This window comes from Anopheles nili, chromosome 2 (assembly GCF_943737925.1).
Source record: "Anopheles nili chromosome 2, idAnoNiliSN_F5_01, whole genome shotgun sequence".
In the NCBI taxonomy this organism is placed as follows: Eukaryota; Metazoa; Arthropoda; class Insecta; order Diptera; family Culicidae; genus Anopheles; species Anopheles nili.
In genome coordinates this window covers 57,235,038-57,251,673 of record NC_071291.1, presented here as the reverse complement: position 1 = coordinate 57,251,673, position 16,636 = coordinate 57,235,038, and the positions used below count along the sequence as shown (strand labels likewise).

At 48.2% G+C, this 16,636-nt stretch overlaps 1 protein-coding gene across 1 annotated transcript; it reads left to right on the top strand.

Moving 5' to 3' along the window:
• Window positions 1–1,199: 1,199 nt before the first annotated feature.
• On the top strand, window positions 1,200–2,801 carry LOC128732180 (insulin-like growth factor-binding protein complex acid labile subunit). The gene has a single exon (XM_053825350.1). It carries the CDS (start codon window positions 1,200–1,202, stop codon window positions 2,799–2,801), a length of 1,602 nt encoding a protein of 533 aa, XP_053681325.1.
• The last annotated feature ends 13,835 nt before the right edge of the window (window positions 2,802–16,636 follow it).

The window sequence follows — 16,636 nt, the reverse complement described above, 5'->3', positions numbered from 1 at the left end:
AAAACAATGATACTCCGATGGTTCTCTCAAAAGTCAATTTAACTCTCCCGGCGCGTCCGGGAGGAAAAAGGACCATCGCAACACGGCAAGTCATCGCCCGCCAGCGGCCAGGAGACACTTGACTCGCTGCGTCAGCGTTGACGGATGAGGCAACCGAGATCGCCACCAGCCAAAAGGATCAAGTGGAGCGAGCCCGGCTGATGGCAGTCCTACCTCCTGTCGTATCGGTGGACTGGATTTTCGTATGAATTATTCATTCCAAACAAAACACGGCTCGCGTCGGTGGCACTCCGGTCAGTTAGCTGGGCGCTCGGTTGGGTTTAGACGGATGAAGTACTGCCCGGAGTACTGCTGGCTGTCTTTCGGGGTCTTCCGGTGTCTTCTGGTGCCGCGCTGACGGATGAAGAATCGCTTCTACACGCCACGAATCGCCAAGCGATGATGCGTTGTTTTTGTGTTAGAATTTTAAATTAAAAGACAACCGTCCGATTCCTACAATGTCATCATCATAATTTCGAGCCGGCACCCTTCGCCCGGGATTCCCGGATTGGCTTTATGCACCGGCGGGATCATGCCGCTGCAGGTGCATTTTTCCAGCCGAGACGCGCCGTATAAATCGCCGAATTATGCCTCCCCGTTGCTGGTGCGCTTCAAATGCCAGCTCTTCGATTTTGTTGATTCTGCATTCTCGATGCGCCTTCTTTTAAACCGTTCGTTCGCTCGCAGGCGAGTCGACCAGCTCGAAAGGGATTGCATCCTAAGCGTGTGCATTTGCACTGGAAGACTGTTTTCGCTGCCTCGCGAGCCTGCGAGAAGCAGAATAAATAAGACGAACGAAAGGAACCGGCCGCATGCCCTTTCGAATACAAATTCTATCCCGCCAGTGTCAATGCGATCTTCATTTTTTATCCATTTCTTTTCGATCATCTGCCGCCGGCGAGAGAGAGAGCATAATTGAGCAGAGAAACTGTGCGACACTCATTTATGTTGGCGAGAGGCTTGAGAGTGAGTGCGTACCTGCCTGTATGCTGCGAGAGAGAAAGATCGCGATCGTGAGTGTCTTCCTCGTGAGCATAAAAAGAGGCATCCGGTTGGGTTTAAGAAATAGTTTGAAGATCACTCCCAAGTCGTCCACAGCTCGTGTCTCTGATCGAGCCAAGAAAGTGATCTTTTGCATTCTCCGTAAGCAACGTTTCAAGATGATATCGGTGCAAGTTGTGATTGTGATGTTGGCCGGCGTTTTTGTGCCGTTTGTCGCCGGGGCAGCCGCTTACTGCCCATCTCGGTGTGTTTGTGACGATGTTAAGCTGCACGTGACGTGTGGCGAAGGCGAACTGGATGTGCTACCGATCGCGTTGAATCCCGCCATCGAGCGGCTAGTGATCAAGTTTAACCGCATCAAGGCGATCGATTCATCGATCCAGTTCTACAGTGATCTTACCATGCTCGATCTGAGCTACAACCATCTGCTGGGCATCCCGAAGAGCATCTTCATGTACCAGAAGCGGTTGCTGCAGTTGCATCTGAACAACAACAAGATCTCGTCGATCGGCAACAAAACCTTCGCTGGAATGGATGAGCTGCGTGTGTTGAATCTGCGCGGGAACTTCATCGAGGAGGTGACGAAGGGTTTGTTCAAGGCACTTCCCAAGCTGGAGGAGTTGAACTTGGGCGAGAACCAGATCGGATCGCTGCACCCGGACGCCTTCGCGGGGCTGACCAATTTGCGCATCCTGCATCTGGACGATAATGCGATCAACGTCATCCCGACACCATCATTCCGGCCTTTGCGGTTGTTGGCTGAGCTGTACCTTGGACTGAATACGCTTAACCAGATGCAGATCGGATCGTTCGAGGGTCTCCAGCATCTACGCCGGTTGGATGTGCGGGGTTCGATGCTTGTTAACCTGACCATCGATACATTTCGTGGCCTGGAGAACCTACGATCCCTGGACATCTCCGATAATCACCTGTTGAAGGTGCCAACTGTAGCGCTCAGCATTCTACACCGGCTGGAGGAGTTATCCATCGGGCAGAACGACTTCGAGATCATCCCCGAGGGTGCTTTCTTTGGGCTTTCAAACCTCCGCAAAGTGTCCATCTCGGGTGCGTTAAATCTGCAGCTAGTGCAATCGGGTGCATTTGCATCGAACGCGAATCTCGACACGATTGTGCTCTCCTCGAACCGGCTGCTTGCCGAGCTGGATGAAGGTGCATTCTCTGGACTCCCGCACATCGAGAACGTGATCTTGCGGGATAACGCCATCCGGACGCTGCGTGAGGAACTACTTCCATGGAAGCAAATGCGAAACTTCGATATCTCCGGTAACCCGCTCGTTTGCAACTGTCACTTGCGCTGGATGAAAGACCTTCTGCGTGAGAAACCCGTCGAAACCGAACAGAGCCAGGTGATCTGTCAGTATCCGGAGCGATTCGCGGGCGTTACTTTGCGCGAGATCAGCTCGGAGCTGTTGGGTTGCCACCAGCGTCAGTCGAAGGATCGTGCAGTTGTTGGGGTAGTCCTGGTGGCGACTGCCGCTTCACTGACAACGTTCGTGCTTGTGGCGTATCGTTTGCGGCATCGTTTGGTAGACGCATTGGGACCAAACTGGCACAACAAACGCAACTCACTGAAAGAGGAGAAAGATATGGAGTACGTGAAGGCTTTCCCAGAGATCGAGTACCATCAGCCAAACTTCAACATCTACACCTGCAATTACCAGCAGATGTACCAGCATAAAGCACCGGGTTCGCCTCAGTATCACATCTACGAGATGCCCATTCCCGTGTCCGATCTCTGAGCTAGCTTGAGGCTTGTTTGGGGGAACCAAATTTAACGCCCACTGAGGGAAACGGGAACCAGCGCCAGCTCGTGTGCGCACCTTCTGGAAAGAAGGTCACCTCACGCATGAGCAATCGGTATGGATCAGCCAGCTTCAGCTTAAGAGCCCAACAAGGACGATGGCTGGACACACCACAGTTTGCAAGCCACTTGTTCTACGCGAGGTTCCGTCTACGGATCGCTGTCAGAAACAAAGCGCATGAGAGCGTGTTTCATCCCATCGGCCAACCGAACCGCGGGAACGTGGAGAAAACGCACTCGCGCCCTTGGAACGCGAGCAATTGCGCCCAGCAAACCGCGAATTAAAACGAACGAGATCATTAAATCGCTTTCGAAAATAAAGAAGAACAAAAAAAAAAGCCAACAGAGAAACGAGACTAAAACAATCATAAAAACTTTGCCTTCTTTCTTGTGCTGCTCGTGCTGACCTGAAAAAGTTCACCCATTGTCCGCCATCCCAAGCGATGGGTCAAGTTTGTGCCCTGCCCTTCGGGGGGCCCTTCAAGGGACGCTAGAGTCCTTTTTTTTTTCTCTCGCTCCTACATCCGAAAGATTTTAATCGATTCCTTTTCTCGGCGTTCTCGCTGCGTTGGTGTTTCCACGCCGGTTTCTGATCGTGGGATCCGTCGTTTTGCTTGTGTGTTTTTCGCTTTCTCTATCACTCACACTGCCTCGTTCGTCAGGCTTGACGTTTTGCTCCTTCCGTTGTCATTATTGGGACAAGATTTATGCTTCGAAGGGATAAAAAACAGATGAAAACGGATTGGAAAAGGACGCACAGAGCCGGACGATCGGGGATGCGATCTCGTTCTCTCGCTGCAGCACTTGCATCGCTGCAGTTCGAGAAGTTGCACGTGTGGCTGGGGGTTTTTGGTAGAATTTCTCGTATTCGCTCGCTGCTTTTTGCTACGTCGTACGTCTCGATACCAAACAGAGGCATCACGAATCCTCTCTCTAGCTCTCTCTCTCTCTCTCTCTCTCAAGTCCCAGAAAAGGACTTTTTACACCGCCGGGTATGGGAACTGTTTGCTTTCCTGCCTTAACCACTGTTCCCGACCTGCGGGCCATGTAAACTGCAATCGAAAAAGGAAGATACGGACGGATTGCTCCCTGGCGGGCGCAAAATATAATAAGCCCGTGAGACCGTTCGCTACAATCCGACCCGCGTGCGTTCGCTAGCCGGATCAAGGCTTGGAACAACCTGTGCCAGGATCCTCGGACGGTCACAGAAAGGCGCGTTTGGTGACAAAATACCCGGACGAACCGAAAAATATCCACAGCTCGTTGCTGTTTTCGCACGGCTCGGAGAAAGGCGCGCCATGGGACCGCTTTCCTGTGCGCCTTGGTCAGGTTTATTTTGGCCCGTGAAAGAAACAGATGAAAATAATAAGATGAGAAATGGAGGGAATAGCAGCTAATAGCTGTTTTGGATTGACCGAAAATTGTCCACTGACCGAAGCGACCGGAGTGACCCAGGGCAACTCGGTCGGTTTTGGTGGCTGGACGCCGACAGCAACATCATTACGAGGACCGTTCTCGGCCTGGGCTTGAGAACGGTGGGAATTTGACACCGTGCACAAACGAAGGACACCACCGTGCACAGGCACCGACTCAGCAAGGATAATATTTCATTATTCCCGCTAAATGGGAATGTCCTCGCCGTTGGCACAAGGCACGAAACGATGGATGGATTTTTCGTCCCTTTTGTGGGCCATCACCACGGTGCGCCCCCGGGGCTGCAGCGTGTACTCGTGTGCGGAAGAAAACGCGTCGTCCTTCGTAAAGTGCAGCGGGATTGACGGGAATCTAATTCGAGCAAGTGCCTCTCGTGATAGGAATGAGGAAGCTGTCCTTTTCACTTAATGGTGTTGTGTGTCTATTTTGCTAACATTTCGCAGAAGCGGCGAGTCATTGTTCTTAAAACCAAAATTATTTTTACAAACAATTGGAAAAGTATAAAAATATGAATTTGTTGCAAAAACCTAGCTTTTAAAGTGTTTTTGGGAACAGTAATATCTGATAGATTTTCTTGTGTTTTTTGTAGGATAAAATACAACATAACCTCAATTAGTGTACTCACGAACTGGCAACTGTTGGACATTTGCCGAAGGATTTATTCCCCGTAATACATTAATTTTCTGATGTGGCATTACTTCAAACACATTTTCACGGAAAACCAAACCATTTAGCAAGCCGTTGGTTGCTATGGCGATGTGTTTGCTTAAGCATACAATAATAACACATGCAAAAGCCACTCAGAGTGAACCACAGCAACCCTTGCAAAAGACTGCCGGTGCATCACGAACAAGCCCTCCCGAGAGCAGCTGCCATCTGGGTGATGTCCCGGTGTATGGCTGCCGGAAGTGTGCCTGCTAACAGGTGTACTTGTTTTTGTCACACCGAACGCAAACAACCACCACGAGCTGCAGCTTCTGCTTCGGTGCATGGCGGTGTGGACCGAAAAAGGGCTTATAACCATCGCCAAAGTTAGCTAACAACCCAGCTTAGCCGTAATGATGGCCAGGATGAGCCCCATTTTAATACCCTTCGGTTCGACTGTTACACAGCCGGGCCCCACCGAAGAGCGGGCTGAGAGTATCTCCACAATTTATCACCTGCTCGCTGCTGGGCGATGATCCCCAAAATTGGATGAAAATTCAATTACGCACCGGTTCCGTCACCTTCGTACCTTACGTGGAGCCGGTTTCGTGATTAGACTCAACCATGGCGGCATCTTTGGGGTGGACATTTTTTGTGCCTCATGTCGGTACGGCAAACCACCGCCCATTTCCATGGGGCTTCGATAATGGACTGATGGAAAAGGGGGTTGAATTTTGGGAAAACATTCGAAGCGCGTAAGCGCCTCGGAACGGCGCTTGAAACATCCTCTGGGTGGCGTGATTTGGAGGCATTTGTCCTGTCCGAGCGTCGTCTAGACGGTGCACCCCCGGCTCTCTCGAAAGCTCATTTGTCGCCTTATGCACTCCGGACGATGGCCAGGGCCACATGCGTTGCGTCTGGTGAAACACGATACTCGAGATTAAAACTCTACAGCAGACGGACGGCACGAGACGGACCAACATCACCACCACTCGACCAGGCAGCTCGTTATAGCTCCGGTCGACAAATGTCCAACCCATCGATACCCGAACCGATGGCATCGTTAAGCGGTTGCGTCTTTGGGGCGCCTGCCGTTGCGAAACGATGATGAATTCGGCGCAGATTTCATGCAACTTTCATGAAGTCCTAACCGTCTGTGTTGCCTCCGCTTAGCGACCTCCCGGTGGTCTGATGAAGTCGTTCCAGACCGTATGGACTTACTGACGGCAATTTGTACGGATCACACACACACGCATGGCTGGAAAAGAAACGTTCTCGAAACTGTCCAGCCCCAGCCGCCGAGCTCCCGGCAGGGATATGTTAAGCCTTTTTGAGAGCCGACAGGAGGCAGACCGTTTGTAGGCTCGTCTGTGAACAAAGTATCCGAACTCGGTGTGGTCGTCTGAGGTCGAAGCGTTTCGTTGTCGCAAACACGTGCTGGTAATTATTTACTCATTTGCTATTCACGCCGCTTAAAGGGACGCCGAGAGCTCCGGACTGCCGCTTAAGTGGGCTGATGTCTTGATGAATAATGCAAGTAAATAAAGGGGGTTTTTTTAGATAATTTGGTTCGGTGGCTTCGATCAATATGGAGAGATTAATTATGGAATGCTCGATTTGCTTTGAATTAAATTTCTGTTCCTGTGCTATCGTTTGAAACTGAAATTTTGGACTTTAAAGTAGTTTAACCCTTCTTTGCATGGAAAACAAAACTAAAAAGGTACTCAAAACCCTTGTACTGTAAATTTGTTGTTGCTGGCAACTCTTTACTGGCAAATAACAAACGTCTCTGTAAATTACCAGACCTAGAACTAGTCATTTCGCTTTTTGTTGTGAGTAAAAGAAAGGAACAAGACTTAAAATCATGCAAAGAAGGGTAAAGTAACTCGTACAGTGCCAAACATTGGTGCATGTTTCTTTTTCTCTGCCGATTGTATATTAAAATCGTATTCGAAAGATCTTTGACAACCGGAAGCATGAAAACTTACCGCCCAGCACTCCCAGAGGGGCGTAAAATATGGGATGAGAAAAGAATTAACGACGTTGTGGTTGCGGTTACAGATGCAATTCCACTGCACAGTTGGTTCGAGTGCCAGGAGCCGGAAGAACACGATATAAAGCAGAACGATGCATTGAGGCCAATCGGCAGTGCATGATGGTTGGTTGTATAAGCAATGCATGCTGCGGAACACACACGAGACACATGGCTCTGGAAACAGGAGCAGGATTGTCTTTCGGAAGGCACAAATCATTCGCTAAATGTTACGAAAAATGGTTCAAAGTCGTGTTTACTATCAAAAAAGTGCACGCAGCTTTGTTAATTTTGTGTGTGAATTTTTAACGTTAATTGATCGCATTGAAAGGTTTGTATAGTGTGAATTTTCCGCTTATTGCTGCAGCAAAGCATAAAATCCCATAAAAAACTTTAATTTTCTTCGAAAATGAACGCGATTACTTTGCAGCGGCTCAAGGCTTCGAGCGAGCCGTTGTCTGCTTAATTTTTCCACTCGCAACACGTTTCGCTTTTTCTGCGCCGGTTGCAAGCGCTGGGTGCAAAATACTCCAGACTTTGCATAATTATTTTGTCATAATTTTTTTGTTGTTGTTCTTGCTGCTCGGCGAATGTGCTGTAAAAATTTCCACCAGCTGAGCACCGGATAATGTGGCTTATCATTTCTCGCAAACGGCTGAATCATTTACCCATTTTGCCGGGCACGCGGGTCCGAGGGGTTCATTTTATGGCCGCACAAAACCGTTCGCAGATTGTTCCCTTGGTGCCCTTCAGGAGGGGCTTTCGAGCCGTGGTTGGGTTGCGAAAACCAGTGCAAAAAAATTGCGACACGGTGTGGTTTTGTCATTTTGCTTCACGCTTTCTCGCTCGCCCTTCACGCACCCGTTGGCCGGAATTTATTCCTGTTGATTCAGAACCTGCTGAATTCTATTATTCGCAAGGGTGGAAAGAACAACAACGAAAAAAAAAAACACCCGACGCCAGGAGAAAGCTCGCTACCGTATTTCGAAGTGCAATGAAATTAGTAAGTTTAATGCGTGTACCCACGCGCGTTTCGTGGACGGAAAACGTTTCAACAAGCTTCCGGTCGTGAGCGTTGCTGGCGTGTGGTTCCTTCGCCTGTCAAGGGGCTCAGCGAAAGGAACGGCAACAGAGAGAGAGAGAGTAAAAAAAATCCTCAAGGTGGCAAATACACTCGTAGAAACGTTGTTTTCATGATTGGTTGATGGAAAACGCCTTGACAGCCTGCAAAGAAAAAAGGAAACATGCAACAATATAGAAGACAGAACAGCTTTCTCGTCACCTTGGGCATGGAAAAATGGGCAGGAAAACGATGGAAAAATGGAAAAATGAAAAGAAAAAGGAGAGAAAAAAACCCAAACCCGAACCAGACTCAACCCATCAGAGAAGTGAATTTTCTTTCCTATCGCAGAGTGAATTTAATTCACAGCAAAGCATACCCGCGTCGTGGAAGGAATCAAAGTGCCAGCGGTTCTGAAACAACTAGCAGAAATGAGGAAGTTTTCCGGTGCCGCCCACCTTTCACGGTTGCATTTTGAGTGCTGCCAGGGCGGGAGGTGGCAGTCGCGCGCTCTGAGAAAATTCTTCCCGCGAACAATGGTAGAAAAGTTTACGTTTTATTTTTCAATTTCATCAGCACGATCGTGCGCTGCTGGCACCGGCAGTCGGGACGATTGTAAAGCAGAAGGCAAAAAAACAATTCCACTCCCGCGACGAGGGAACGGTGCTCAGTTTTTAAATGCTTCAATTTTCCACGCCACCGGGCGAGTTTTTGGCCACGCGGTGCTGACATAAGTTGCTTGTCTTTCCGTTCGAATTTCTCGAACGTTGGTTCGGTTTGAGTGCGAAAATTAGTTATTGCAAAACGCGAGTGAACGTTCGTTTAGCTTTTCCCATTTCACTTCCCATGGAAAACGATTCCGTCACTCCGGTAGCTACGAGTGCTCGTTGGTGGGTGAGCTCTTTTCGTTTTGGTCGTTGGTAAAATTTCAAAATTTACATACTATTTGCATTATGATGGCGGTGCACATGACGCTGAACCGTAGTGACATTCGTTTGCGTGCAGCGAAATGGGTGAATGTGTTTGCAATAATTGAAAACATCTTCCCCAGATGGAAGGGCACGAACAAACGAGTTGGAAAAAGTCATATAGAGTTAAAAATGCATTCCATTAGGGAAAGTATTGTGTAGCCAAAATAAAACGTCATACGGCATAGCGTAAGAATAATGTTGGTAAGAAATATTGACAAGCTATGGTGTGTGTCTTCTTCTTTACTGGCCCGCTCACACTGATATGGCCTACTTTGCTATGCGTAGAGCCAAGGCTTTCATGACTTTTTAATTACTCGTAAGCTGCATAGTCAGTCCTGCACGTAGCTGTTTAGTCAGACGAGATTCGATCCCGATACTATCGTGTGTTTGTGCCGCACGCTAACGCGCGGCTCCCCAAGCTATGGAATAAGCAATTCAAGAAATATTTTCATCATAATAATATCTGCGCTACACGAAAATAACCAGAAGCATGCTTTCTTTGCCAAACAAAGCACAACCTAAGAGCTTTTCGGCGATACGCTCGGGTTGTTTTGCAGCTATGTTTCGCAAAATTGTGTGTAGTTTTTCAATTTAGTTGATGGCAACCCGCGCCCGTAAAAGCGCCATTTCTTCTAATTCGGACATTGCCTTAATTCCCCTCGGGGGTGCCTTTCTGCCGCACCACAAAACACAGATGTGAGCCTTCGCATTAACCGTGCGCCCGGTGGAGCTTCTTTCATTAGGAGTTTCGAGCAAAAGTGCGAACCATAAATCATCTCGCCAAAGGCACCGAAAGGCGGAGCTGCCGGGCAAACCGAATTTGCGAGGGCCAACCAACAACCCCTCCACGAAACCGCGGGCGCAAGGTCAATGGAAAGGGGGGGAGTGGGGGGGGGGGTGGGAAAAAATATTGAGAAAATTTCGTTAAGCCAAGCAAATGAAGTTATCTCAAAAGTTTATTCTGCGTCGTGCGCTTCGTTCGGCCACCAGTAAACCACAAACACCGGAACGGTTTTGGACACGGAACCGCGTGTCGGTGGCATGTGCTCGGGAGGTCATGTGCTGCATGTGCAACCGGCAGTGGCATCCGGCGGAATGTAATAACGCAGAACCTTTAGCACGCATCGCGCAAAGGAAGGAACCGCGCGTCGACGATGCGCCGCTGACCGACCGACCAACCGAATGGCCTGGGTCGGGAAAAGTTTTCCAATTTGTTTGCGCACTTCATGGTGTGGAAAATCTTTTTCCGAGCTGCTAGATGTGATTGTTTTTTTTTTTCGTTCGTCCGTTCGTCCGTTCGTTCACGCGGGCCACTGTTTTGTCAGTGCACGGAATATATTCGCAACCACTCCACCAATCTGTAGTTACAAAAATGAGCTTTTCCGCGGATGCAAACGCGCCCGCAAACGGACGACACAAACGGAGGCGAGAATTCTATTACGCATTATGAGCCACCCCGCTAACGACTGGCTACGCCCTGCGGGATGGTTTGACAAATGAAAAAATAATTTATATTAATGGACCGCGCTCGGGCACTGGGGATTTGGTCCCGGCCCAGCCGTATCGTTATTTTATATCATTATAGTTATTGAACAAACTAGATCTGCATGATTTATGGCGGGATAAGCAGCAAAAGTGCGGGAATTTCGTGCTGAACGGGACTCGTAAAATTTTATGTTTATATGGGAATGTGCTCGTGTCTATGTGCTTTTTTTCTTTCTCTCTGCTCAACAGATTCCCGGCAAACACATTGTATTTCAATATTTCGCTTATGGTGGAATGTCGTGAAAAATGAGATTTTAAATGTGCATTTCCAATGATATATGCTGCAGCAGAGCATTATTATCTGATCATGTAGAAGAATGTTTCTCGATGGTAAAATATGAAGATAAAAAAAGTTGTGATAATTTCAACGCCATGCAATCGTAAAACCATTTCTTGTCAATTCAAAGAGCATTTCTTTTAGGGCACCTAACAGCAAATTTTTTTTTTGGTTATCGAAAACCCAGTAAATAAGCATGTTGAGAGGAGATCTTCAGTTCTGCCTTCTTGCGGGTGTCTTCTAAGATATGCTTTCTCGAGCTTAACGCTAATATGCTCCCAAAGCAGCTCCAACATCCCGACAAGAGGTTGACTCTGTGTGCCTAAGTTCTCGAGGCAAACTTTTACCCGTCAAACCGTTCGCCACCGAAACCGGGCGTCGAACTGCTGGAACAATATGGTGTGGATATAAATTTTAATTATTATTTATAGCACTCGGGTCTTACGGGTATTTTATTAAAATTTCATAAATCTGATGATGCGGCTCGGTTCGGTCTCGGGCACGCCGGTTTTACCATCGGTCGGTGCGATCGAAACGACTGGTTCGAAGATTGGAATGAGCCCCGGAAGAAAGGACCGGAAACGAGATGGGACCGGGCTCGGCTTCCGCTTTGCCGTGCGTGCCGAAAGAGGTCATAGTTTTTGGGCGTTGGCGACTCGCAACCATTTTCGGTAGGTCCAGTTGGGAGTGATAAATAATCAAACTTTACGACAAAACCCGGCACACAGCGGTACGCCGATCGACACGGGCACCCAATTTGCCGAATCCAACCGCTGGGAGCAGCGTGATTAATATTTCACTGAACTTTCTGTAATTACAAAAGGATGACATGATCATGCAAGCATGGATAGTTTGCATGTGGCGTGTGTGGTAACGGCGTGATGATTAACTGTACCCAGGCCGGTTTTCTCAGTGCCGAAGATTTTGGGTTAAATTATGCAAAAAAAAACCATTGCACGGATAACACCAAATCTAATCCACTCTCCTAACGAACGAACGAAGCAGTTGACAGCAAAAGGAAAGAAACGCTCCATGTCGAACAAGCAGCACTAGCTGTGGCGCATTTGCTTAACAAGTTTATACTTTTATTCCACTCCAGGAGATTGCAAAACTTTCCCGCATTTGCGGGTGGGATGTTGGTTAAAGAAATTATTTGCGAAGCAAAACGATTCGGTAAATGCATCGCTAAAAATATGCACCCAACAATGGTCTTGAGTAGAAAAACGTTGGTGTCAAAATGTTCGCTCGCCGTGTTCTTGGCGCTCCCAAAAAAGTGAATTTTAACAGATTCATTGTGGCGCTTGTAGTGATAATTTAATGCTACTTGATAGCACATGATTATGCGAATAATTTAGAACACGTTTACATGCAACTGCATCTATAGTGCAACGGCAAAGCATGGATAGAGCCCGTGGTTATCAAAACAATGACAAAACTTTCCATTTTCACCAATCACAGCCACTACAAGACTTGCTCTTCCATGTGCAACACTCGCTCGCTGCATGGTTCAGCGTTGGCGTTTTCACATTTTTCCTTCATCTCGTCTCGGGGAACGCAAACGGGGCTGGGCCCGGTTTAAGTCGAAACAGTTTACTCATTTCCAGTAAATTTCACTAACGAAACATGCTTTCTGTCAGTGCTTTGCATAAAATAATATTTCGCCTAACCAGAGCGAGGCGGGTCGAGATACTGCATTTCATTTTCCATCGCCAAGCAACTGCCAGCAGAAACCGCTCGCATGAAGGATGGAGTTCAGCAATCGTGCACCGGCGAGAAAGCGCCGAGCTTCGTTAGCAAATCGTGAAGCAAACGGTATTCCTGGGGTGGGCCAGGCTCGGGCTCTTGTTGCCTGGGAAGTGTGGCCGTGTTTTGGCAACCACGAAAAAGCAACCAGTTTCGCTTCATCTTGCGCCAGCCCGGAAACGCAAGCCAACCGGTCGAAAAGTGCACGCCACGGCAAGTGGAGCAAGTGCAAGAGTGTTGAAAAAAAATCACACTAAATTGAATAGAACGAATTTTCCACTCACCACCAGTACCAACAGGCGGGTGAGCCACACAGTGGCACTAAATAGGAAATGTCACTACCAGCGAGGAAAGCATTTTGTTTCCCGGTGTCGAGCCTCGAGGAAATGGAATGACGAGCGGCATGGAAAATGAAATAACAAAAAAATGGTCCCGGGCAGAAAATTGCAATAAGGAGTCACTGGAGTGCTGTGGAAAATGAAAAACGAGGGAAAAAAGGATAACAAATAACTCATCTTGTTCGCCGTGTTTTTCTTTTGGCCGAGCGGACCACGATACAAAGAGGGATGGAAAATTTCATTCAAGAGGTGTTAAAATGAGAAACTATGTTATTGCGTTTTTTTTAATCGTGTATAAACCGATTAAAATGTTAATCCTATTTTCTTACTACTACTGTTCAGTTAGTTTTTGGCCAAAATCTTTAGTGCCAATTGAATTTTAGGAGTATATTATATTATTTAGACAAATGCGGATGTAAAATTTTAGTTTTTTTATAGTTCTACAACGACTTCTTGACAAAGTTTGGATGTAAAACACAAATTGAACCGAAATAGGACCAAATTCTGCTCACTAAGCCTCCGTTCAAAAACACCGACGATGCACACTATTCAATCGCAACACGAAACCCAACCGAGAACCCTTCCCCCAGGTGCAGCGATCGATTTCTAAGACCTAGCAGGAGATTTCCTTCTACGCCAAAACCGATCGGCTTAGATCATTAGAACTGCACTCAGCGCCAGTCCTTGCGCCGGTAAGCCGCTCGCACACAGCACGACGGTGGCGCAATGGGGTGGAATGTAAATTTGAAAAGAATTCCGAATACACAACAATTCACGACGTCATTCCTCGGCAGTAAGAAAGTGGCAGTTGGACGAGAGAGAGAGAGAGAGAGAGAGAGAGAGAGAAAAAAATATATATCTATGCCCGATGCATGCCATTCTATTCGCCCGGTCGATCCATCTGCAAGGCTTCTGCCGCGCTTCTGGTGCATTCTTGTTGTTGTTTGAGTAGTTTTTTTTTTCTTCATTTCAACCTCCAAACGCTGATCCGCCACGGGGAGTTCTTGCGAGAAGATGAAGAAGAAAAATGCACCCTTGAAGACAAAAGTGCATCTTGCCGAAGAGACAAATGGGCGAGCTGATTTTCCTGCCTTATTTATCATTACACACTTTCCGAGCGACCGATAGGTGCATCTCTGTTTTGTTTCGCTTTATTCTTTTTCTTTTTTTGTTTGAATGTTTTGTTCGACTCCCATTTGAACGACGCCGAAAGGCACGCTCGAAACAAGAGGAAGATTTTCAGAAGTTCGAAGGAGCACGCCGCCAGCGACCGTTTTGTTGTCTTTCGGTTTTGACTTCTCCAATCCAGGTTGAATCACGACGTGAAACCGGCACGATCCGGGGCCCTCGTTCTAGCGAATGTCCCCTGGCGTGTGCCGGCCAGGTTGATGTATGTATGTGTGTGTATGTGCGCGCGCGCGAGCACGAATTAGAACTGAACTGGCCGCTCAGTTTCATTTTCCATCCCATTTGAATCCACCGTTCGCTGGCTTCCCTACGCGCTGACCTGACGGAGACGGCCAACGAAACGCACCCGAGGGTGAAGGTATTAATTTTAGAGCGCCCGAACGCGCGTGGACGAATTGAAAATTTATGGTGGGTTTTAAATTTATCATACAACTCCACACGCCCGCGGGCGATGATAGCACGTTCGGCGGGCGGCTTTCGATCGTGAGTGGAAATTGAATCGATGCACGACTTCGGAAACATAAAGCCCAGTGCCGCTCGCACGGCGTCCCGGGCTAGGTTTATGCGTTTACGATCTGGAGTCGGGAAAATTGGACCAAAAATTGCCCCTACTGTCGGTGGTGTGCTACAAAATTGCCACGTATCGAAAGCGAGCTAAAGACAGACCGAGCTGAACCTAATCCTGAGCGGGATAAAATACAACAAGTACCGCCGGGTAAGCGTCTCGATCGGGATGGAGAAGGAGCGAAAAATACGACCCAGCACCACGCTAAACGCTAAGCTTCGTCGAACGAATTAGCCCGGTGCTTTTTTAGGAGCTCCAAGGCATCCCGAGGGCCCCCGAACGCTAACGATGGAGATGAGAAACGGTCTTATAATAAAATAATTACTTCTAAATTACAGTTCTCGGGCGGGGCAGCTGCAACCACCGTTCCGATGCCGATTCGTTCGTATAATTTCTTGGCTCGTTTGCATCGCCCCGCATGCGATGGATCGCCTTCGACTCTTGGTTTAAGTGAAGCATGCTTAGAACGATCCGCTGCGTGGTTGACGTCAGTACAGAGCAAATGAGTGTATTTTGTTCGTGGTTTAGCTGGCACTTGAGCTGGCAGCTGCAGTTTTAACCAGCGCTTGGCTTTTCTTTGGCATTTCTTTATCGTTTTCGTGCACTTTCGAAAGAAGATCATCGATAATTTCAAGAAGTATGCTCAAAAGATTAGATCCTGCACGATCGCTGGAATCGTGCCTGAGCCGATCAAGTTGATCAATATTTCTATTTAATTTTTTTATTTCTATCATAAACGATTGAACATGACACTCTAGCCATGTTGTTGAGAATATTAAACGATGAGAACATATCCACATTCACCGCAATGAGCGTCTGCTCCGATGGAAAACAGATTCCCACTAGCAAAGCGATCGCCCAGCATGCATTCTGATATCAACTTGCAGAGAGAAAAACAAACTTGCACCTGTTTCGAAATGGCAGGAGGATTCCCTTACACTGCCCATCCATTGTTGCAGCAGTAAAAAAAAAACCCGTCACTGTTGCAGCGGGCTGAAACCTAACCTACACCGATCCCATAAAACCGCATCTACTCGCACCAACCATTCTCACCAGGCCGCCTATAAATAGATTAGTGCTGCCCGAGTGCGCCTCGCACGTCTGGAATGAGGAAAGAATCCCTACGCCTCGATGATCCGCCCGTTGATCGTTGATTCTCCCACCAGTTGCAGTAGCTGCAAACCGATTCGATGCGCCCCATGCATTCCACATCGAGCACGGTAGTGATCGCACACAAGCACCCAGCGATCGGTTCGGGGAATGTCCCGGGATGCGCCAGGAATGCTCTCCATGCCCGGGGCGGCATTAATTTACGATCGGCGTAATTCCACCGAACGGTACGCGGGAAACAAACACGCCGCTGCGATCGATCGATCATCGAAAATGGATCGAAACCGATCGCGCTTGACTCGGGAAAGGCGTGTTTTGTGCGAGCATTGCATTCCCATTCGGAAGGACCCCAAAACGGTGTGCTTCCGATGCGGGTTGGGTTTAATTGTCTGGAATGCTTTCCCAAAACCGGGCTCCAACTGGGCAACCTGCCTTCGGGGGTGATTGCAAAATCTGCGCCCCGAAAAGGCACCAAAAGGGTGAACCCGTGTGAGTGTGTGCGCTGGCTTACCGGGAGTTAATTAATCATTTCAGCTGCGCACCTGCCCAACCAGCGCTGTAGCGGAACCACAGCGTTCGATACACTTTCGGGGCTTCAATCAGGAATATTCCCATTGATAATTAGTCATACCCGAGTGAGCTTGGCGTAGACGTGCTGGGGCGAAAGGTCGCGCGAGGTGGCAACAGAAAAGGGGTAGCCGTTGCTTGGTACGATTTGGCTCACCACTACGCATTCGAATGGCCTCTAACTCCCCCCCCCGAGGCTGGATGAAACAAACGCAAAAGAAATAATGCTCCACTCTCCGTGCTCAAATGGCGCAATGGTCCATCGGAAGGGCTGTGCAGCTGGATGAAGGAACGCTTA